A 23951-nucleotide genomic window follows, 5' to 3' on the forward strand; every position below is an offset into this window, starting at 1 on the left:
TACTGCCGAGATCACCGAATGATAGATCTCGGCCCATCAGAGAGTGTGAGGTACCTCGGCCATGGCGCTTGACTGTGGGTACCTGCTAGATGATTGATGTATGGCACAGCCATGGCATTATCCAATTGAAGTCGGATGGGGTGACCCACCTGAAGGCAGTGGACCTGCTGTAGGATTAGCCATACCGTTTTGGATCCCAAGAGCAATGATTGGGAGAAGACAACTGGCATTGGTATTCACTATTAACCATTCGACAAGGAGAAGGCCCTGGATGAGGAAGGAGCTCAGAGACTACCCTTTGAAAGCCTGATTGACTTGTTGAAAACGAGCGGAGCAAAGGAAACTGCTCCCATTGTCGTCACCATTTTTCCTCAGAACCCTTCTAGCGAATCGAATGAACTGAGGGGGATGAGTGATCAAGTGCGCGAGCTCCCTGTTGAAGGGTCACGACCTTGACTCGAGAGAATTACCATCCTTCTTGTGCAGGATCACCCTCAAACAGGATCTGCTGGGCTGGAAATGAGGAAAAGTTTAGCTGCCAGCCCAGGAGAGAGGGTATCGCAAGTGATATAGACGACTAATTGTAGTCCTGGAAGAGCGGCTAGAAAGTCGACCAAATAGGGCAGGACAACCACGCTACTAGGGTGCCAGAGGAACCTGACAACCGCCATGACCCTTGCGAACACTCTGGGTGCGGTAGCCAGGCCGAAAGACAAGGTCGTGACTTGAAAATGCTGTTCGCGAATGGAAAGGTGAAGGGATTTTTGTAGAGGGGAAAAATAGGAATGTGAGAGTAAGAATCCCGAATGTCGATGGATGCCAGAAACTCCACATTTTTCTGTTGAAGTAATGGCTGAGCGGAGGAACTCCATCCAAAAAAGGAGGACCTTGTCAAAGGTTGTTAGAAGTTTGAGGTCCGGGATTGGTCTTACTTTTCCTTCCCCTTTTTTGGAACCAAGATCCCTTAGATCTAGACTGTTCTGGACAACCCTTCCACTGCTGGTTGGGTCTGTAGAAAAAATACGATCCCTTGTTATTCTCCCGCTCAGAAGATTTGATTGGCCAGCTGTACTGTCTTCGGGGAAAGGTTACTTGTGTGAATCGAAGTAGTTAAGGTCTCCGACCAGGAGACCATTGCTCAAGCAACCCATGTGGCGGCTAAGGAAGGGTAGAGCGCTGAACCGGAAGGCACAAGACAGAACGAACCAGATTTGCAATCCGACTGTCTGTGGTATTTTTAATTTATGATACATCGTGCAGGGATACTGGTAGGTATGCCTCAGGAGATTCTACCCGGTTAGTCTGCGAAGTGGCAGAATGCGGTCAGGAAAAAAACGTCTCTTGCCATCGTCGCTCTCTTTTGACGGTGCAGAGTAGAAAATTAGGAACCCTCGATCCACCATCCTCTTGACAGGGAAGTGGAGAGGGATCATCCGCCTTCTTGCATCATCCGCTAAATAGTGGTGATGCAAAGGGGGGTGCTCGGACGCCAAAAAGGGGTGCCTCTGTACATCCCCAGAGTTAAGGTCCCCAGGTGGACAGGGCAGGTTGTCTGGCATTAGGCCTGGATGCAGAAAAGGATACATGGAGGCGACACTCCATGTGCTCGTCTGTTGATGGTGTGGGGAGATCGTGCCCTTTAAGGGACCTGTCGCCCTTAAAAATCAGACCAGGTATGGCATCCCACGTAGAGGCTTCTGTCCAGTGAATCGCTCGTCAATTTGGTTGATATAAATAGGCGAGTCCATCCTATCCTGAAGCTCTGGTAACCCAAGGCAATATCTGATCCATATTCAGAGCCTTGTTCTCAGCAAATCATTGGGGAGAGAGATCAGGAAATGAAACTTCCGCTTTCTAGATGCCTGTACGTTTCTAGACGCCTGTACGTTTCTAGAATACTTGCGGCCCCTGCTAGCTGATGGCTCCCATGTAGGAGAGGGACCATGTATATCGGTCCTGCGAGCACTCCGAGCCACAGAGGGTTCACAGAGGGATTCAATCTGTTGGTCATAGAAACCATGGATTGCGGTTAGTGACAAAGTCCACTGAGGGGGACTAGGTACTCTGGGATAAACTGGGATTAGTGGCGGAGGGCTCCAGAGCTCAGTTAGGGTGACCGGCTTCGGATTGATCATGTGCCTTTAAAGACCAGGGCATACTGGTCATGTGCCTTTAAAGACCAGGGCATACTGGTAATGTGCCTTTAAGACCAGGGCATACTGGTCATGTGCCTAAGACGAGGGGCATACAGGTCATGTGCCTTTGACCAGGGGCATGCTGGTCATGTGCCTTTAAGACCAGGGCATACCGGTGAAGTGCCTTTAAGATCAGGGCATACTGGTCAGGTACTGATGTAGAGTCGTTGTGCCCTTTTAATGCAAAAAAACGTCGCCCCTGTGTGAGCCGGCCGGGTGGACCAAGATGGCCACCGAGAGTTGCAGAGGTGGTAAAATCTCGCAGAGAGCGAGAAGCGCCAATTCAGCTGGCGGAGCCACAGACACTGTGTGCGGAGCCTCAAGACTTCCATGAATATGCCCAAGCCAGGGCCTAAATTTCTGCGGCCGGCAGGGGCTATACCAGCGGTAGAAGTGAGGCGAGAAAAATCGAGCGTTCCCGTGGCAGGCGAGAAGCGCCAGAAAAGCACCATAGTGCGGACATGGCTTCCGGGAGAGATCGGTGCCCTTGAAGGGACCCGTTGCTCCTAAGAATCAGCCCAGGCCTGGCATCCCACGTCGCAGGAGAGGCGACACTCTCCGTGCTCGCCTGTTGATGGTTTGGGGAGATCGGAACCTTGAAAGGATCCGTCGCCCCATTCGTCTGCGGCCTACACATCGGCCAAAGCCGGGGGCTAAATTTTTGCAGCTGGCCGGAGCATTACCTCAGGGAGGTGGGCCACAGGGAAGCTGAGGCCCATCGCTGACTGGATCCACTCACCATGGGTGCGCGTCCCGGCATGGAGCCGCCGCGATGACTGGGTTTCAGCGCCGAGGAAAGCGCTCACTCTATTCAGCTGCAGGTCAGGTTTTGCAGCGTGGACGGTGCAGGGATAAAGGTGTAAGGCTCAATCGACCATCCCTTTGTTAGTGAGGTGGAGAGGAACCGTCCGCCTCCTTGTGCCATCCGCTTTTACAGTGGTGGGACAGTTGGGGCTGCTCGGACGCCATAGAGAGGGGCCTCTGTACATCCACGGAGTTCAGCCCCCGGGTGGACAGGGCCTGTTGTCCGGCATTAGGCCTGGCTCCAGGAGAGGATACTTGGAGGCGACACTCCATGTGCTCGACTGCTGCTGGTGTGGGGAGACCGGGACCGTGAAGGAACCGTCGCCCCTGAAGTGAGCTCAGGCATGGCTTCCCACATCACAGGAGACGTATACTCGCCTGTTGATGATTCGGGGGAGATCGGAACCTTGAAAGGATCCGTCGCCCCCTTCACTCCGTTAATTAAAAAATAAAAAATGTATAGAAAAGTAAAAAATAAAATAAAAACGTTGGGGTCTGAACCAGACTGGTTAGCTGAGAGCCAGCAGGAGGGTGTATACTGCAGGGGAGGAGCTGAGAGCCAGCAGGAGGGTGTATACTGCAGGGGAGGAGCTCAGAGCCAGCAGGAGGGTGTATACTGCAGGGGAGGAGCTGAGAGCCAGCAGGAGGGTGTATACTGCAGGGGAGGAGCTCAGAGCCAGCAGGAGGGTGTATACTGCAGGGGAGGAGCTCAGAGCCAGCAGGAGGGTGTATACTGCAGGGGAGGAGCTCAGAGCCAGCAGGAGGGTGTATACTGCAGGGGAGGAGCTCAGAGCCAGCAGGAGGGTGTATACTGCAGGGGAGGAGCTCAGAGCCAGCAGGAGGGTGTATACTGCAGGGGAGGAGCTCAGAGCCAGCAGGAGGGTGTATACTGCAGGGGAGGAGCTCAGAGCCAGCAGGAGGGTGTATACTGCAGGGGAGGAGCTCAGAGCCAGCAGGAGGGTGTATACTGCAGGGGAGGAGCTGAGAGCCAGCAGGAGGGTGTATACTGCAGGGGAGGAGCTGAGAGCCAGCAGGAGGGTGTATACTGCAGGGGAGGAGCTGAGAGCCAGCAGGAGGGTGTATACTGCAGGGGAGGAGCTGAGAGCCAGCAGGAGGGTGTATACTGCAGGGGAGGAGCTGAGAGCCAGCAGGAGGGTGTATACTGCAGGGGAGGAGAGAACTTTCTTTGTATCACTTAGTGTCAGCCTCCTAGTGGCAGCAGCATACACCCACGGGCTGTGTCCCCCAATGAGGCGAAGGAGAAAGCTTATTTATTTTTTTATTTTTTATCATTTAAATGATAAACAATTTCCAAAATTTTTATGAAAAAAAGATTTTGCTTAGGTCGCCATTTTCCAAGACCCATAGCGTTTTCATGTTTCGGGATCAGGGGCTGGGCGAGGGGCTTATGTTTTGCACCCTGAGGGAACATTTTTATGGATACCATTTTAGGGCAGATACGATAGCGGAGGTCTGACACCCCTAAACTCCACCAATCTGATAGAGAAAGTTGTCAGTAAGAAGTTAGACAGTAAAGCTACTCACGACAGCGGCACGATGATGAGGAAGGGTCCGTTGATTCGCTTGTGTTCCATGAGGTATGTGATCAGGGCGATGGTCTGAATCGTCTTCCCCAGACCCATCTCATCAGCCAGGATCCCGTTCAGGTTATTGTTGTACAGAGACACCAGCCACTCCAGTCCCTTGATCTGAAAAAATAAAAATAACGACGTGGGGGTGAGATCAGCACGGGCCGCATGCGCCATGTTGTCCTCTCGCCCAGCCACCGCATAGCCCTTACCTGGTACTGCTTCAGGATACCGTTCACCAGCAGACTAGACTGCTTCTCCACCTTCTCGGTCACAGCGTGCGCCACGGCGTAGTACGACTGCAGGCCGGCCTCCAACTGCGAGATGCTGTACTCGTCATCCACATCTTGCCGGGCGCTCCTGAGTGGAGGGAAAGTCAGGAGTTGTTGGGTGAAAGGAGTCATCACCTATCCACAGATTAGGTAAAAACTTGTTGTTCGGTGGGGGTCCGGCCACTGGGACCTGCGCCGATTACATCCCTGTTAGAATAGTTCTGCAGTGCACATGTGGCAACGCTCTCCATTCTTTCTCCAGGGGACTGCGTTTGGCTTTTTCCAGCAGCCCCACAGAGAATGAATAAGATACCCTGTGGACAACCTCTTTCAAAAGAACAAGACGCACACTCCCAAAAATTGAGTGAAATCGCGTGTATAAATCTCTGCGCTCCCCCGATTCTGACACTTTTATCCATTTTGCTCTGCGTCGTTCCATAGTGGAGATATTCACATTTGTTTCTTCTGGAGCTCAGCATGTGAAATTTCCACTTGCAGCGCAACTGGGCGTTTCTTCAGAGTCTTCTGTGTCGTGAGCTTTAACCTCTCCCCTTACACATGCGGCCAATCCAGTCATCTTATGTAGCAGCCTAGCCTTCTCAGAGACTGTCAAGCTTGAGAAGCATCTATACCATTTACCAGAACGGAAATTGACAACACATGAAAGACCACCTGTACACAACATTAAGGCTTTCCATGGAGACCCTCTTAATGTTAGACGACACTGGAGTCTGGTTAAACACGCTCAATAACCTCCATCCAGCGTTACCCCACAAAAGAGAACTCACTCGATAATCACCCGAGCGTAGACTTCTGAAACGTCATCGCTATCTGGGTCGGGAATCTTCTCATCCACTGGAGGTAAGTTGGTGACAAGTGGCGCCGTCTGCTCCTCCTCCTCCTCCTGGAATTAAGACGTTAAATTATCAAAACACATGAAACAGACTGAATAAAGTAAAGGTATGGATGAAGACACGCTACGCGAATCTCTCACCTCATCTTCCTCCTCTGATCCACTCTCCTCGCTGTCCGATCTGGGGGCAACTTCATAGCTAGAAGAATAAGAATGGAGTCATGGACTTCACAAAAGTCAAAAACTGAACTTACCGCACAAGCACCACTAGGGGGCGCTCACTGCACAGAGATTTATCAAGCGGCAGTGCTAGCGACAAGCGAATGTGCTTGGATTTTCCAAGCATGCTCAGGTGACTTCGGCGTGTTTGGCTATTTGACAGCCGCAAAAGACGCAGAGATTGCCTAAGAAACATTGCAGCCATTTGATAAAATTAAAAAAAGTTCATTTTTTCTCATTATTGTACACTCTGCACCCCATCCTGACTGGAAAAAAACCCCAGAAATGTAGACATTTTTAAAAAAAGATAAACTGAAATATCACATGGTCATAAGTATTCAGACCCTTTGCTCAGACACTCATATTTAAGTCACATGCTGCCCATTTCCTGCTCATCCTCCTTGAGATGGTTCTACGCCTTCTACTCCTTCATTGGAGTCCAGCTGTGTGTAATTAAACTGATAGAACTTGATTTGGAAAGGCGCACACCTGTCTATATAAGACCTCACAGTGCATGTCAGACCAAATGAGAATCATGAGGTCAAAGGAACTGGCCAAGGAGCTCAGAGACAGAATTGTTGCAAGGCACAGATCTGGCCAAGGATACAACAGAATTTCTGCAGTACTCAAGGTTCCTAACAGCACAATGGCCTCAGTAATCATGGAAGAAGTTTGGAACCACCAGACATCTCCCTAGACCTGGCCGTCCAGCCAAACTGAGCAATCGTGGGAGAAGAGCCTTGATGAGGGAGGCAAAGTAGAACCCCAAGATCACTGTGGCTGAGCTCCAGAGATGCAGTAGGGAGATGGGAGAAAGTTCCACAAAGTCAACTATCACTGCAGCCCTCCACCAGTCGGGCCTTTATGGCAAAGTGGCCCGACGGAAGCCTCTCCTCAGTGCAAGACATATGAAAGCGCGCATAGTTTGCTGAAAAACAGATGAAGGACTCCCAGACTATGAGAAATAAGATTTTCTGGTCTGATGAGACGAAGATAGACCTTTTTGATGATAATGCTAAGCGGTATGTGTGGAGAAAACCAGGCACTGCTCTTCAACTGCCCAATACAATCCCAACAGTGAAGCATGGTGGTGGCAGCATCATGCTATGGGGGTGTTTTTCAGCTGCAGGGACAGGATGACTGGTTGCAATTGAAGGAAACATGAATGCGGCCAAGTACAGAGATATCCTGGATGAAAACCTCTTCCAGAGTGCTCTGGACCTCAGACTTGGCTGAAGGTTCACCTTCCAACAAGACAATGACCCTAAGCACACAGCTAAAATAACAAAGGAGCGGCTTCAGAACAACTCTGTGACCATTCTTGACTGGCACAGCCAGAGCCCGGACCTAAACCCAACTGAGCATCTCTGGAGAGACCTGAAAATGGCTGTCCACCAACGTTCACCATCCAACCTGATGGAACAGGAGAGGATCTGCAAGGAAGAATGGCAGAGGATCCCCAAATCCTTGTGTGAAAACTTGTTGCATCATTCCCAAGACGACTCATGGCTGTACGAGCTCAAAAGGGGCTTCTACTCAGTACTGAGCAAAGGGGCTGAATACTTATGACCATGTGAGATTTCAGTTTTTCTTTAATAAATTTGCAAAAATTTCTACATTTGTTTTTTTTTTCCCAGACATGATGGGTGAAGAGCGTACATTAATGAGGAAAAAATTAACTTTTTTGAATTTACCAAATGGCTGCAATGAAACAAAGACTGAAAAATGTAAAGGGGTCTGAATACTTTCCGGACCCACCGTACAAGTGTTGCAGCAGTCTAACAGCCACGAGACATGCAGCTGTGGGGACTCGAACATATTATTCGAGCACGCCGAAGACACTCGGTTAGCATGCTCAGATAACACCTTATCCCATCAGTAGTCACTACTTCTCACATACCCAGGGTTCATCTCCAGCCAAGTGTCCAGCTGTCCGGCCTTCGGAGCATCCACACCAGTCAAGATCTTGCCGCTCTCCACGTGCATGACTTTGACAGGAAGGTCACTCATCTGACTAGTCTCATCCAGAGGCTATGAAGGAGAAGAAGTAGCTATCCTAGGCAACCTGCACACCTGCTAACATGTACTTCACCGATATCCGTCTCCCCTCCTCACCTCTCCATCTGGTCCCAGAGCCGGTTGTCCTCCGTCTGCCGCGTTCTCCTGGATCTGGCACGTACAGGACATGGTATATCAGATGGTTCATGACACAGGAGCAGCACCATTTCTCTGAATCGACACATGTGACGGTCTCACCTTTTTCTTTTTCCTCCTTTTCTTCTCTTTTAGTACCTGGGCGGCTTTGTGTTGCCTCACCAGTTCCGTCAGGTTGGCCACGTACTCGTCCGTCTGCTGCAGGAGGTAGGCCAAGCGCTTGTCCTTCTTCTGGTCAATCAGTTTCCTGTAGCCCTCTTCATCTTCTGCCTGGAAGATCGCGGCGGGTAATGTTTAAGAAAGGTGAACTGATGTCGCTCACCTCCACTTTGCTGCTGACAAATAGGACGGGCGCACAAGACCTGGCCATAGGAGGTGAGGATGTCTGCGCACTGTGGGGGTGAACCCAGTTTGAAGAAAGATGGCCTTATCAGGACCTACCATGAGACGCCGCATTCTCTCCTTCTCGATCCTCTCATTTTCCTTCTTCTGCTCCCGTTCCGTGTTGGCATGATACGTGGCCACGGCCTTGGTCAGCTTCTGGATCTTCCCGGTGACGGAGCGGTGGAACTCCTTGAAGTCCTTGGCATGCTGGAGGATGCTATTGAGATATTCCTGCAGAGAAGACCAAACCATAAGTCTGCTGCAGCCGCTTTTACCTTTGAGAATAGTTTCCGATTATTATTGACCCTTGCTCACCTGGTGCTTCTGCCGTCTCTTGCGTTCCTGCTCGATCTTCTGCTGCTTCTCCAGTTTCTCAGTGATTCTGGCCTCACGTAGTGATTGACGTTTACTGCGCTTGTAAGCCTTGGAATTCAGAGCCGTTTCCAGAGCAGTGTCCCTCCTCATACAGACCACAACCTCTTGTCGGAGCTGGAAAGCAGAATAAAAAAAAACCTGAATGGTCTGGAGAGGTCCGGGCAGGACCACGCTCTCGCCTACCACATAGGACTCGGGGAACAAACCTGTCTCTGGAAGTTCAGGAGCCGGAGAGCTTTTAATTCTATGGTCGCTTTGGTCCTAAGGTCACCAGCTAAAGACCCGGGGAGGTTCTCCAGTTCCTGGATCCTGTGTGCGATGCGAGCCTGGAGTCTAAACACAAAAAATATAAATATTGATATGTCAGCATATCCTTTATGTCAGGGTCAGGTTAAGGAGCTGCTTCTTGGGACGTACCGATATTCACGCTCTTGTAGCACTTCTACTGGATCCAAGCCTCTGGGCTTCTGGATGGGAGTGATACGGTTGGCTTTGGAATGGTAATGAACCATAGGTGAGGGTTGGGCCGGCTGGCCGGGGGACTGCGTCTGGGGTGGCATAACGGGAGATGCCGCAGGCGGCACTGCAGGGGGTGCGGGAGAAGGGCGGCCAGTTGGCTGTGGAGGAATCAACTTCTGGGGGGCAATGGCGGGAGCTGCGGCATTAACCATTGGACCTGAAAGAATGAAAAATACTGATGAAACTGCACAGGACACGGGGGTGTTTAACCCGATCAGAGGGTTACAGTATCCTGGACATTAGGGTGGAATAACCGCACCAGGGTGGCAAGGGGCCGTTGAAGACGCAGTACAGAATAAACCAGGGGACGCCAAGGATCACATTTCCAGTAAGGTCTCAAGATTATGCTATTGTAACAATACCTTCAGGCCAAGGTTTGGGGGGAGCACCTGAAGGATGCCCTGGCATAACCGGAGGAGCACCTGAAGGTCCCGGAGGTGGCATGGCTGGTCCTGCCATTCCTACAATAGGAAGGAAACATCAGCCATGTAATATAGAAGATGGTATATAGCAGCGAGGCTCTTCTACTGAATGTCCGCCCATCAATACTGGGAATGAAGTCATTGTCAGACTCACCATGAGGTCTGTTGTAGCTGGGTGGTGCTGGCCCTGCGGTGGGCACTGGTCCAGCCCCGGAAGCTGCAGGTGGAGGTAGTGTTGGCATCTGTGGCTGCATCCCTGGCATGGGCCTCTTGCCTTGCACGGCCATCTGTAGTTGATCAGGTATTGGTTGCCCTCTGGCCAGCATTTTATATGCCATTATCTGCGCTCGTAACTGATGCAGCTGATTCTGGTTGAAAGGCGTCGGGCTGCGGCTTGTCTGCTGCTGTGGAGGCGGCTGTTGAGAAGGCGGCGGCTGCTGTTGGGGGTCTGCATTCTCCATATTCACCCCTACTGAGCCCGAGGGCATTGGAGGTCCGGAGGGTGGGCCATTAGAGGGCACAGGACTTGGTATATGCTCAGAGCTGCCCAGGGGAGAGGGGTAACCTGTCGGAAGGGGAAATAAGACCATGATATACCAGTCTCATCCCAAACGCCAGCAAGTTACTAAGGCCGTATATCGGGGAGATGGATGCTGCCATTTATAGGGGTAGCAGATCATAAGGTGGATCCATCTGTACCATATACCTTGTGAGTGTTGGTCCATCGGACTTGGCGGTGGCCCCATTCCAGAAAGGCCACCCGGCCGCATAGCCATTCCCTTCATCTGGGTATAACGGGGGTCTTCCGGCATGGGCTTCTCATGCATGGACTCCATGGGCTGCAATAAGAAAGGAAGTGGATTATTGGGCAGATATCATGTGAGGATGGCAGGTAACCCTCATAAGGACTGGGGAGAGGGGGGGAAAGTGTCTAATTTTTGTCTTGTCCTCAAATGGACAACCCCAGTGATTTGTAGGCACTCCCTGTCAGAGATTTTGGGCAGGGGTTAAGCTTTAGGCTTTGCTCCACTAAAAATCAGTGCGTAACGGTTTAAATATACGGCAGCACCAAGTCCTGGAGAGCAGCGACGGGTCGATTTGTCACGGTCTTCCAGCCAGTCGCACACAGAAAAGACTAACCTTATGCATCTGATGCATGTTTTCAGGAGGATATCCACTGGGGACTTGAGGAGGAATCGGTGGCCCAGGGCTTGGTCCCATCATGCTGTGCGCTGATCCAGGAGATGGCCCAGGGCTAGGACCCATCATAGCACCAGGAGAAGGGCCCGGCCCTGGGGACTGGACAGGCCTAGGAGTGCCGCCCATAGGCGGATCTGGGGTGGACATGGCGCCGGTGAAGAGGCTCGATCAATGATTATCTGTGAGAGAGAGAAGAGGATGACATTAGTCCTTTATCATTTGCAGCATTTACCATAAAGCAGGGAAGCAGAATCAGACCTTGAGCCATGACCTTGCTAAGTCCACTCCAGCTTTCGTTTTTTAGCGGCCCTTTAAAAAGGTCTAAGCGCCACTTTTCCTGCACATACGCATATAACACACCCAGGGGTATCGCGACTACGGAGAGCTGTGAGGACCATGCCACAAAGCGAGGATGATGTATGAGACGAGCTCCCCAGCAGCCGCAGCCAGGGTGCCCTTAATATCTGCACCGTCAGTATTCCTGGTGTAATTCAGAAATAATTGACCTTACTCCAAGGGACGTAGACTGCAGCCTCAGCCCGAGCGTGCAAATCAATGGCGGGCACCAGGGGCTGCATACATAGCAGGCAGTATGTTTGTGTTCGCTTTTTATCAAATCTGATACAGACCGAACAGAAGCTGTAGGGAACCGATGAAGGAGAGAGGGGTCTCAAAGCCAGAGAGGGGGTCCCAAAGCCAGAGAGGGGGTCCCAAAGCCAGAGAGGGGGTCCCAAAGCCAGAGAGGTCAATGGACCTCAGAGGGAAATACAATTTTAATTTGACGGGCCGCATTCCTTGTGAGACGAGATATAACTTTTTCAGTGAATATTTTATTCCACTTTTTCATCACTTTTCATTCTATTTTTCTGTGTCACTGTAATGAAAGACTTTTTTTTTTTTTTTTTTTTTACGGCGTTCATCAAATGGGTCATAATACAGTTTCATATCTTAGGACATTCCGAACGAGTCCAGACACTATTTGTTTACTTTAATTTTTACATTAAGAAAAAAAAATGTATTGTGGTAAAATATTTTTCCATTATTATTATTATTTTTTTTTTAAACACTTTATTTTTTATTATTTTTACAATTTTTTTTTCCGCAACTACTGCAAGTGTTTTTACGGTTTTTTAGCTTTTTCTTGCCCGCTTGCTGCACTGTACTGCAGTATATTAGATCTGTGAGCTTTACGCCCGTTAGACCCTGCACGGCCTTACAGGCCACCGTAGCTGGCTGATCTGAACACCACTACTTAGCCTTGGGCTGCCATTTCATCTACTGGAATGGCGCCAGCACAGGTGTTTTATTTTAACTGGGGGCAAACAATCAGATTGAGAAGGGGTTCTCCGAGTAGTGGACAACTCTTTTAAAGAGGCAAACCCCAATACTGCTTGTGGGCGTTGCAGCTAGGTGTCAGTTAGGATAGGTGGCAGATGATGGCGCTGGCTGCACGGTTGAGCAGGCGCCATCATGGTGCTATACATGTATGGCGGTTTGCAGCATGTACGGCGGGTGTCAGAAGGGGCGGCATTGTTGATACACCGGATCTAGAGGGATTACATCACTAAAATCAATAGATCACTCATTCCCTACATCTATAAGTCTACAGTTCCCATAGAGACCTATAAGTCTCCATGGTAACAGACTACGAGCAGACCTGGTGTAGTCAGATCCTGGAGTCATACTTTTTCCATTTCTTTTCCTACTTTTTAAAAAGGTTGAACTAGATAATTGCCGTCCAGCGAGTAGCAGATATAGTACAATATATCCATCCCGCTGACCCATTAAAGGGGTCTTCTGGACACTTTCCAAGCAGCGCTGGCTACCTGCCTCCTGAAAACTACCAGTCTTGGGCTCACAATGGTTAAGGGGGATAATGGGGACCTGTTCTTAGGATTGTTTAGGATAGGGGTGGAGGTCCATCCCCCAGCTGCCTGTGGGGCGGCCGGATGCACCAGGACAAAACGCCACCGCTCGGTACGCCGTGTAGTGGCCATTTTCGGTACTGCAGCTCAACTCCTATGGAAGTGAATGCAATCTGAGCGCAGAATGTAAACTCACTGCATTGCTAAGGCGACATGCCTCTATAATCCCCATCGATGCCCCCGGGCACGGACCCCCTATCTAGGAGTCTTCCTTGCTTTCGCCAACGTTAGCTCCATCGAGAGAAGCTGCAGACTCTCCGCACCGGGCGCAGATCCCCGCCGCATGCACAATGCAGAGGTGGAAAATTAATCAAGAACAGGAAAAAAAATTAAAATGATCAAGCGGCTCCCGGCAGAAAATGAAAATTGAGCTGTCAGGTTACACGTAGCCGCCCACGCCACCGACCGGCGCTGCCTGAACACAGGAGAAGGTTTGGTAGGTGCTCGCCACCACCCGCTCCCCAACAGTAATGCTGCGATTTATGGCGCGGAGGGGGCGGCCGGCGCTTCCTGGCAGCTCCTTTTATACGGCACTGGGAGATTTAATTAAAGCCAAGAATCTGATTAACGCCCTTCTATGATTGGAGCGGGAAATTACTTGCACTTTGATGTCTTGCTTGTGTTAATTACAAGGCCGGGCCGGCAACGTCCAGGTACGGCACAAAATGAATTAAATTAGGATGGAGGAGAGATAAAACGCAATCTGCTCTTCTCAAGGAGAAAGCACGAGGCGTCTACAACAAGACGCTGCTTACCCGGATGAAGGGGAAAGGCACAAGGGAGAGGAGGGGAAAAAAGCAGAAAAGAAGCTTCAAAAGAAAAGGCATTAATTATTGAACGATTTTTATCTGTGCCATGGAAAAGGCAAAGCGGTGAGGGGAGGCTAACAAACAGCGGAGGCGCGGTCTGCTGCTACTCCCCTCCATCTCCAGGGTGCGCCCACCATCGGCCTCTGTGCCCCCTCCAGGCAGAAAAAACAATTAACCTCCTCCTCTGCCATCCCCCCTATACCAATGCAACCATTGGCCTCCGCTGCTGCGCCCCCTCCAGGCCAATGCAACCCCTCCAGGCCACGCAACCATTGGCCTCATCAGCTGCCCCCCCCCCCAGATCAATGCAACCGATGGCCTCTACTGCAGCGCCCCCTCCAGGCCAATGCAACCCCCCAGCCCGATGCAACCATTGGCCTCATCCGCTGCCCCCCCAGACCAATGAAACCGATGGTCTCCTCTGCTGCACCCCCCTCCAGGCCGACGCAACCATTGGCCTCCCCCACTGCCCCCCCAGACCAATGCAACCATTGGCCTCTTCCGCTGCCCCCCCAGAATGGCGCAACCACTGGCCTCCTCCGCTGCCCCCCCAGACCAATGCAACCGATGGCCTCCTCTGCCGCACCCCCCCTCCAGGCTGACGCAACCATTGGCTTCCCCCGCTGCCCCCCAGACTGATGCAACCATTGGCCTCCTCCGCTGCCCCCCCAGACCGATGAAACAATTGGCCTCCTCCGCTGCCCCCCCCCCCCCAGACCAACGCAACCGCTGGCCTCCTTCGCTGCCCCCCCCAGACCGACGCAACCACTGGCCTCCTCCGCTGCCCCCCCAGACCAACGCAACCGATGGCCTCTGCCGCTTCCAGTCCAATGAAACAATTAACCTCCTCCACTGTCTTCCCCCAAAGCCAATGCAACTCCTCCAGGCTGACGCAACCGTTGACCTCCGAAGCCTCCCTGCTCCAAGCCTATTCAACCATTGGCCTCCAGCACAAAGGAGATGCAGCCATGGCCTCCAACCATTGCCCCCTCCTTATGCACCATTTTAAAGGGGGTCTGTCTTACTCTGTGGCTTCTATGTGACCAGCATGTGATTAAGGAGCCAGATCATGCACAATGCCCCCCGGGGTCCCACGCTGTCCTGCGCCTGGTGCACATGCGCCCCTCCCCAGGTAATCAGCCACTTCACAGTAGGGAACAAACCGAATGTGGCTCTCCCCATCTACAACATCATGGCCCCGATTCGCCATCGCAATTTATCCACTTTTCTGCTCTTTTTTTTTGGCGGGACTATTCACGTGGTCTTTTTTATTTTTCTTTGCTCATCCAGATGTTGTAGACTAAGGCTAGTTTCACACTAGCGTTAACTGCATTACGTCGCAAATCCGTTTTTTACCGAAAAAACGGATGCGTCAAAAAAAGTGAAAAACGTATGCAACGCATACAGCATTTCGACGGATCCGTTGCAAATCCGTTAAACGTTTCCGTCTAAAATACTGGATGCGTTGCATACGTTGCATCCGTTTTTACCATCCGTTGCATCCGTTTTTACGACTGATCCGTTTTTAAAATGGGAGGCTCCCACATTTGATTGGCTACTGGAAAATATGGAAAACTATATAGTAACTGTTTTTACAGCCCATCTTTGAGGGTTTTAGTTTTGTGGCAGCGATGGAAGGTGTTCTTGTGAGCATTGCTAGTTTGGTTACCGACATTATCTTTGAGACGAATCGCCTGGATATCATAGTGCGGGAGAAGGAGGCGGCAGCGGAAAAACGGAGGATGCTTCTGCAGCAACGGAGACGGAGGCGACTCTGGATACATCCGATTAATGAACTATGGATGATGATAAAGGGATCCAAACCCTAACCCTACCCCTAACCTCACCCCTAACCGTTTAATGAACATTTTCTGACAGTCATAGTGCCACGTATTTCAGTGCCACGTATTTCAGTGCCACGTATTTCAGTGCCACGTATTTCAGTGCCACGTATTTCAGTGCCACGTATATAAGTGCCACGTATTTCAGTGCCACGTATTTCAGTGCCACGTATTTCAGTGCCACGTATTTCAGTGCCACGTATTTCAGTGCCACGTATTTCAGTGCCACGTATTTCAGTGCCACGTATATAAGTGCCACGTATAACCACGTAGTTATAGTATTTATAGTACGTGGCACTTAAACACGTGGCACTTATATACGTGGCACTTATATACGTGGCACTTATATACGTGGCACTTATATACGTGGCACTTATATACGTGGCACTTATATACGTGGCACTTATATACGTGGCACTTATATACGTGGCACTTATATACGTGGCACTTATATACGTGGCACTTATATACGTGGCACTTATATACGTGGCACTTATATACGTGGCACTTATATACGTGGCACTTATATACGTGGCACTTATATACGTGGCACTTATATACGTGGCTGGCTGGGGTCTTGTGGCTGGCAGTCTTCTCTCTGGGTCTTGCTGGCATATGTGGGGTTGAAGGCCCAGGCCAGGTTTATATAGATTTGGGGGTGTCTGGCCAATTGGCAACAAAATCCAGCTTCTGAGCATGCTCAGTGTAAAAAAACGTATTGCAGCGCTGCATTGCGTCGTACGACGTGTCCCGACGCATCCGTCGCTCATAGGCTTCCATTGTAGCCAACGACGTATGCCGCAGGATGCGTCGCGACACGTTTTTTAGGCGGAGACAAAAAACGTTACAAGCAACGTTTTTTGCCGACGACGTGTGGCCAAATTTCGACGCATCCGTCGTAAAACGGACACGACGTATGCCAATCCGTCGCAATACGTCGCCAATACAAGTCTATGGGGAAAAAACGCATCCAGCAAAAACTTTTGCTGGATGCGTTTTTTCTGAAAAAAGACGTTTTGAGACGTAATGCAGTTAACGCTAGTGTGAAAGTAGCCTAAGTCATGAAATGTGACTTTTACCAAATGTCACATTTTTGGGGGCAAGCCTGATTGCGGTCTGTGCCGGAGTAACGTTTCTGGAGAAGTTTTCAATTTGACAAATGAAAAAAAAATTTGCAAATTTTTAAAGGATTTATGACCGCTGAAAAGTCTCCAAAGAAAAAGGGAAAAGACAAAAACAAAAAGCATGTTTGATTCTCTGCCGAATTCATGGAGGGCGTGCGCCATTTTTAAAAATTTGGTGCAAGACAGAGTTGGCGACTGCAAGAAGACAAAAAACAAAAACGTGACTCCAAGAAAAAGCAAATGATGGCCAGAATATTTAACGGGAGAGCGGGAGCCGACCCATGGAGAGAGGACGGAGGGCAGGCGAGTGGTCCGGGGGTTAATAATCCCTGGTACTACGGGTAAATCATAACTAAGGGGACGGTGGTGAGCAATGTCCAGCACACGGCACAGAGGGCACCAGGAGATATAAGAAAGCAGCAAGGCTTCTGGTGCAGGACAATGGGGCCATTCTGCTCCGTCACCTCCATTATTCCTCCTTTTCGCCCTCTGACAACGGCTTTTTTTGGGAGCATCAGGGACAGAAAACTACAAAGGTCGACAATAGGGGAGAACCACAAAGGACGACCACGCAACCTGCAATGCAATAAATTGTGCAAGACCCCATTAAAGTGAACGGGGTGGGTCCAGGGAAATTGTACACAGGGGACCCTGCTCTAAGCCAGCGCTGCAGCCCCCTGATTCAGTAGAGGACGGACCCCCACTGATCATAAAATGATGGCACGCAGGGGAACATAGGGATTCCTACAGAAGATCTACTGTACGTTGTCAGGTGTAAGGGGGTCAGGGTGGGCTCTGAAGATATCTAGTGAGAGGCCGAGGACCTGCCTACCACCAACAACCCCACAATCAACCCCCTTTCCTAAGAACTCAGCACCACCGAAGCACTACCAGCATCCCTCGAGCCACCAGGACCACTACCAGCTGCCCCCCCAACCACCTTGAGCCCCCAGGATCACCAGCTACCCCCTTCCCCATAGCACCAGGGCTGCTACCAACTACCCTTCAACCCTGAGAAACCAGGGCGGCTTGCAGCACACCCCCTTCCTTGAGACATCGAGCCCCATCCTCTCCCCCGAGCCACCAGGGCCAATATTAGAACTCATCCTTCTGAGCCACCAGTGCCGCTACCAGCTATACCCCATGAGCCACCAGCTAACCTCCCAACCACCTGGGCTACCACCAGGATCGCTACCAGCTACACCTCCCTTCTGTACCGCCATAGCCGCAAACCGCTACCTCCCATCCCTGAGCCACCAGGGCCTCGAGCAAAGCCCAAATCCCCCTCGTCACCAGGGCTGCTTACAGAACACCCCCATCCCCCAAGAGCAACTAGGGCTGCTACCAGAATCCCATGCCCCCTGACCAACCAGAATAGCTACCAGCATCATCTCTGATACAATCACCCCACCCCCCTGGGCCACCAGGGCCACTACAAGCACCAGACTGATAAGAGGTGGTAAAATGAACACACAGACTGAGAGGAACCATTGACAATCATCGTCCAATTGCACTGATAAAATAAAACCGCTGTGAAGGAGCCTTAGCAGGCCCTACTCAGCAACTGGCGCCATCATGGCAGGGGTCAGGTGATGACTTTTAGGCAGTGAGATTTAGGAGCTGCTTAGCATAAAGCAATGAGCTCCGGCAGCTCCATTAGCATCCCTCGGTCCGGCCTGTCCCTATAAGGCACCTTATCTCCAGTGCTGAAGAATCCCTTTAAGAGACGTGTTGTGATGCAGAGTTACACTAGTGTTGTCTGTATCCATCACGGCCAATTATTATTATTATTATTATTATTATTGCCAATGGGATCCGCCATCACCCCAGTGCGTATGGGGCAGACAAGGGGCCAACAATCCGCTCTAAGATGGGCAACGTGCCGGACCCCCTCTCCCCCATTCATGGCACGGTGCCCCGTCTGTAGGCGGCCATACACAAGCCCAACCGACCAATCATCTACTTGACGTCTCCACAGTAGAACTTCAGCTTTGTCCTCGGAGGGGTCTCGCGGCAGCTTACGCTTCTCGCCCACCGACTACACGTGCACATTCCGCCAAACCGAGCATGCATGTGTATGGTGGAGGTGATACGACCACTTGGGTCTTCAGCTACCACCTAGTCTAGAAATAACCTGCAACCACCTCCAGCCCCTGCAAACAAGGGGGTCTACACATGGCACAAGATAATACAGAGGACCACCATAGTGACCACCGGTCAGAAGACGCCCCAGATAAACCAAGGGCATAATAGTGGGCAGATCACCGTAGATGCCAGTCCCGCCACACACGGTATAACGGTCATATATGGCTCCTGGCATCTACCTCTTATTACGGGTGCAGCAATGAGCAGCCAATTCTGCCAGCCTGGCACCATGATGCCACCCTCGCCCAGGAGCAGTCTAGGAAGTGTCACCACCCAGCAGAGACCCACTACTTCAGACACAGAATGGCGCTGCCCTGGCACCTCCACACCGTGCCCTGGACCCAGCGGTGCCACCCAGCGCCCGTCTCCATCATACCCCACACTGTGCCCTGGACCCAGCGGTGCCACCCAGCGCCCGTCTCCATCATACCCATAGAGACGCCGCGGATTAGTGTACCGCGGGGCACGGACACCTGGCGACTTGCCCAACGTAGGCACCAAACACTAAGGTCAACGCCAACTTTTGGGTCAGAGCAGGCAACTTACAGAAAGTCCAGCCATGATGGATTGGCATGGGGGGCACATGATGCCAGGGGCACAAGTACTGGCAGTGCCCAGTGTCGCCCACCCTGCCCCTCACAGAGGGTCAGTGCCAGCCCTGCCCCCAGCACCCCAATACCTGGAGCTCCTCGCTGCTATCAGGCCCCTTTGTCCCGGCTGCGCCTCCCACTACCCGCCCACTTCATTCACTGACTGCCCAGTGCGCTCCCTCCTCCTGTGCGGCCGGGCACAGCGCCCTCTAGAGGCCGAGCCGCCCCCGCCACGCTCCGCCGCTCACCTCTCTCCACACCTCCGGCAGCCGCCGTTCTTCGGGACTCCGCCGGCTGCAGCCCCCTCTCCCGCGGCCAACACTGCTCAACTAAGCTGCCCTCCCCTCCCCCTCCGCATTATATACTCCAAGCGCGGCATGGGCGGCGTGACGTCATGACGTCGCTCCTTCTTTGTCCTATAGAAGGAGGATGGCATTGATCGCCATGGAGACGGCTGGGGGAAGCCGCCGCCATCTTTAATAAGGGCAGGTGCCACTTGGTACTAATAGGCTTCCCACTCACAAGATGCCACTTTTCAAGGGTTTTCATTAACTCTGTAACAACCATGTTGGAAAACTAATGTTGGCATCTTCCATGTGCCTTGTGTATGACCCCATGCAGGTATATGGCGCCAGCAGGGAGCGGGGAGCGCTGTCCGTTATATAATGACCCCATTATTAGCGATTGTGCCCCTAATGCACGGCCCGGGGGTGTGACTGGGGTTTACAAAGTGGAAAAGTTCTGTATAGATCTCCAGCGCCATCATGAAAGGAAAACATGCGAATCATTAGGGTCAGGCCCCGTCCTCCCCATTACGCCCCTGTGCCCCATTCTGCCCATTGTCCGGGATCCACTGGTCCCAGTAAGTGATCGCCCATCCCGTAGAGGGAAGATGGCACACCTCTGCTGGACCACCCCTTTAAGTTACCCTGTATTCATTGGATAGGGGCGTGTGCAGTGACCCCCTATGGCTAAGATCAGAGGGTTGTCCCCCCAGAGATCGGACCCCCAGAGATCGGACCCCCAGAGATCGGACCCCCAGAGTTCGGACTCCCAGAGATCGGACCCTCAGAGATCAGACCCCCAGAGATCGGACCCCCAGAGATCGGACCCCCAGAGATCGGACCCCCAGAGATCAGACCCCCAGAGATCGGACTCCCAGAGATCGGACCCCCAGAGATCGGACTCCCAGAGATCGGACCCCCAGAGATCGGACCCCCAGAGATCGGACTCCCAGAGATCGGACCCCCAGAGATCGGACCCCAGAGATCGGACCCCCAGAGATCGGACCCCCAGAGATCGGACCTCCAGAGATCGGACCCCCAGAGATCGGACCCCCAGAGATCGGACTCCCAGAGATCGGACCCCCAGAGATCGGACCCCAGAGATCGGACCCCCAGAGATCGGACCCCAGAGATCGGACCCCCAGAGATCGGACCCCCACAGATCGGACCCCCAGAGATCGGACCCCCAGAGATCGGACCCCCAGAGATCGGACCCCACAGATCGGACCCCCAGAGATCGGACCCCAGAGATCGGACCCCCACAGATCGGACCCCCACAGATCGGACCCCCAGAGATCGGACCCCCAGAGATCGGACCCCCAGAGATCGGACCCCACAGATCGGACCCCCAGAGATCGGACCCCAGAGATCGGACCCCCACAGATCGGACCCCCACAGATCGGACCCCCACAGATCGGACCCCCACAGATCGGACCCCCAGAGATCGGACCCCAGAGATCGGACCCCCAGAGATCGGACCCCAGAGATCGGACCCCCAGAGATCGGACCCCCAGAGATCGGACCCCAGAGATCGGACCCCCAGAGATCAGACCCCCAGAGATCGGACCCCCAGAGATCGGACCCCCAGAGATAGGACCCCCAGAGATCGGACCTCCAGAGATCGGACCCCAGAGATCGGACCCCCAGAGATCGGACCCCAGAGATCGGACCCCCAGAGATCGGACCCCCAGAGATCGGACCCCAGAGATCGGACCCCACAGATCGGACCCCCAGAGATCGGACCCCCAGAGATCGGACCCCAGAGATCGGACCCCCAGAGATCGGACCCCAGAGATCGGATCCCCAGAGATCAGACCCCAGAGATCGGACCCCCAGAGATCGGACCCCCAGAGATCAGACCACCAGAGATAGGACCCCCAGAGATCGGACCCCCACAGATCGGACCCCCACAGATCGGACCCCCAGAGATTGATGGGTGTTGGGAATAAGGGTTGTCGCAGCCGCGTTCCACCATGATACTCTCTCGAGCTCGTTTAACGTGAACCATGAAATAATCATGCACAGTTTTTATTATTATTATTATTATTATTATTATTATTGCCCCTTTATCAGTTATTTTATCATTGCCCCTTTTTCATGTTTTTTTTGCTTCCACAGCCTACAAATAAAGGTTTTACTTCCTGAATTATTTTTATTCCTGACCTTGGTGGCTATTACAGGCCAGCGTCTCTGGTCCTCGGGAACTTCTCCTCACAGCCTTTGTTCCCAGAAGACTGGAGCAGCCGCCCTCACTAAGATGGCGGCACCGGCCTCAGCACGCCGGCCACGTGATACCAAGGGGCGTGACAAAGGGCTGGAGAATGAGAAAGGGGCGTGTCCGCTCATTCATTCGCCGGCTGCCAATCAGCTGCTAGATGCGGCGTCTCCATCTCGGGCGAGGCTTGAACCGCACTGGGCCACAGAGCGACGCATGCGCAGTCAGTGCTCCACTGCGGCTGAGAGGGACCACGTGACAGAGCCCAGGCATCCAGCCCTTGGTGTAGTTGGAATTTCTTTGATATGATAGTGGAGTGTGGTGGTCGCCACCAGTGAGACCCCACTTCCATGATTGGCACCCCACCCCTGGCTCAGAAAGGAGACCCCTAAAAATAATATGCATGGGATGGAAAAGCAAGTAATGGCAGAGGATTATCAAAGCGCCGGTCCATCTACAGTCAGTAGTAAAAAATTACAATATTTAATTTTTTTAAGAACATTTGCATACATTTGCATAGATCTTTCTTGTGAATGTCCCTTTTAAAACAAATATGGCCCCTTAAGAAAATATTAAATTGATTTTTCCATTGTGCCATGACCTGAACTCGGGCGGAGCTGCTGAGCTCAGTGATTGGCTGCAGCGCTGTTGATGTGATGGGTAATGACAGGCAATGGGCTCAGCGTTAGACCTGGGGAGGGTGAATAAGCCCAGCTGTGTGTTGGCAGCCGCCCCTTGGGTACATAGTCTCGTGCTGAGGAACGTCCGGCAGCGGTTTCGGCTTTGATGACACGTGACTGACAGCCTCGTCCTGTTGTGTCGACGCGCCATCACTGCCCCGACCACTAGGGGGCAGGCATTGTGACCCTGCCGTGGAGATAAAGCCGCCCCCGTTCTCCAGCGCCATCTCCGTGTCTGGGGCTTGTGGGGGCAGAACAGCGACTGAAAAATGGAGGCTCATTTCTCTGCAGTGAAGACATTGGCGGCATGAGTCTGCAGGGAGGAACGCCGCCATCCTCACCAACCAGGCTGCTGGCACCAGAAATCCCCACCAGCTCCTAGCTTCCTCCTCAGATGAGATGGGTGCGGGCAATCAGTGATGACTGATCAGCTGCAGCCTTGTCGTTGTGTGTGATCCAGTGGCCGAGTGATGCAGCGCCACTAGTGGGAGTACAGGACACTGACACTAGGGGTGCAGGATAATGACACTGACACTCGGGGTACAGGATAATGACCCTGACATTGGGGGTACAGGATAATGACACTGACACTTGGGGTACAGGATAATGACACTGACATTGGGGGTACAGGATAATGACACTGACACTGGGGGTACAGGATAATGACCCTGACATTGGGGGTACAGGATAATGACACTGACACTGGGGGTACAGGATAATGACACTGACACTGGGGGTACAGGATAATGACACTGGGGGTACAGGATAATGACACTGGGGGTACAGGATAATGACACTGGGGGTACAGGATACTGACACTGACACTCGGGGTACAGGATAATGACACTGACACTGGGGGTACAGGATAATGACACTGACACTCGGGGTACGGGATAATGACACTGACACTGGGGGTACGGGATAATGACACTGACACTGGGGTACAGGATAATGACACTGACACTGGGGGTACAGGATAATGACACTGACACTGGGGGTACAGGATAATGACGCTGACACTGGGGGTGCAGGATAATGACACTGACACTCGGGGTACAGGATAATGACACTGACACTGGGGGTACAGGATAATGACACTGACACTCGGGGTACAGGATAATGACACTGACACTGGGGGTACAGGATAATGACACTGGGGGTGCAGGATAATGACACTGACACTCGGGGTACAGGATAATGACTCTGACACTTGGGGTACAGGATAATGACACTGACACTCGGGGTACAGGATAATGACACTGACACTGGGGGTACAGGATAATGACTCTGACACTTGGGGTACAGGATAATGACACTGACACTGGGGGTACAGGATAATGACACTGACACTC

General features: G+C 52.1%; 1 protein-coding gene across 2 annotated transcripts in view; it reads right to left on the minus strand.

The window, feature by feature from the left end:
* Positions 1-19872, minus strand: part of SMARCA4 (SWI/SNF related BAF chromatin remodeling complex subunit ATPase 4) — a 39115-nt gene extending 19243 nt beyond the window's left edge. For both annotated transcript variants that reach the window (XM_077261981.1, XM_077261980.1), the window contains exons 1-16: positions 19669-19872; positions 10927-11165; positions 10493-10625; positions 9941-10351; positions 9727-9825; positions 9263-9521; positions 9052-9178; positions 8786-8959; positions 8528-8701; positions 8189-8356; positions 8048-8101; positions 7833-7963; positions 5855-5912; positions 5649-5764; positions 4801-4948; positions 4545-4708 (exon numbers count right to left, since the gene is read on the minus strand). In XM_077261981.1, the coding sequence (XP_077118096.1) occupies positions 4545-4708; positions 4801-4948; positions 5649-5764; positions 5855-5912; positions 7833-7963; positions 8048-8101; positions 8189-8356; positions 8528-8701; positions 8786-8959; positions 9052-9178; positions 9263-9521; positions 9727-9825; positions 9941-10351; positions 10493-10625; positions 10927-11133 (2423 nt within the window). In that variant the 5' untranslated portion in view covers positions 11134-11165; positions 19669-19872. The remainder of the gene's footprint in view (positions 1-4544; positions 4709-4800; positions 4949-5648; positions 5765-5854; positions 5913-7832; positions 7964-8047; positions 8102-8188; positions 8357-8527; positions 8702-8785; positions 8960-9051; positions 9179-9262; positions 9522-9726; positions 9826-9940; positions 10352-10492; positions 10626-10926; positions 11166-19668) is intronic.
* Between the last annotated feature and the right edge of the window lie 4079 nt (positions 19873-23951).

This window comes from Ranitomeya variabilis, chromosome 5 (genome assembly GCF_051348905.1).
Source record: "Ranitomeya variabilis isolate aRanVar5 chromosome 5, aRanVar5.hap1, whole genome shotgun sequence".
In the NCBI taxonomy this organism is placed as follows: domain Eukaryota; kingdom Metazoa; phylum Chordata; class Amphibia; order Anura; family Dendrobatidae; genus Ranitomeya; species Ranitomeya variabilis.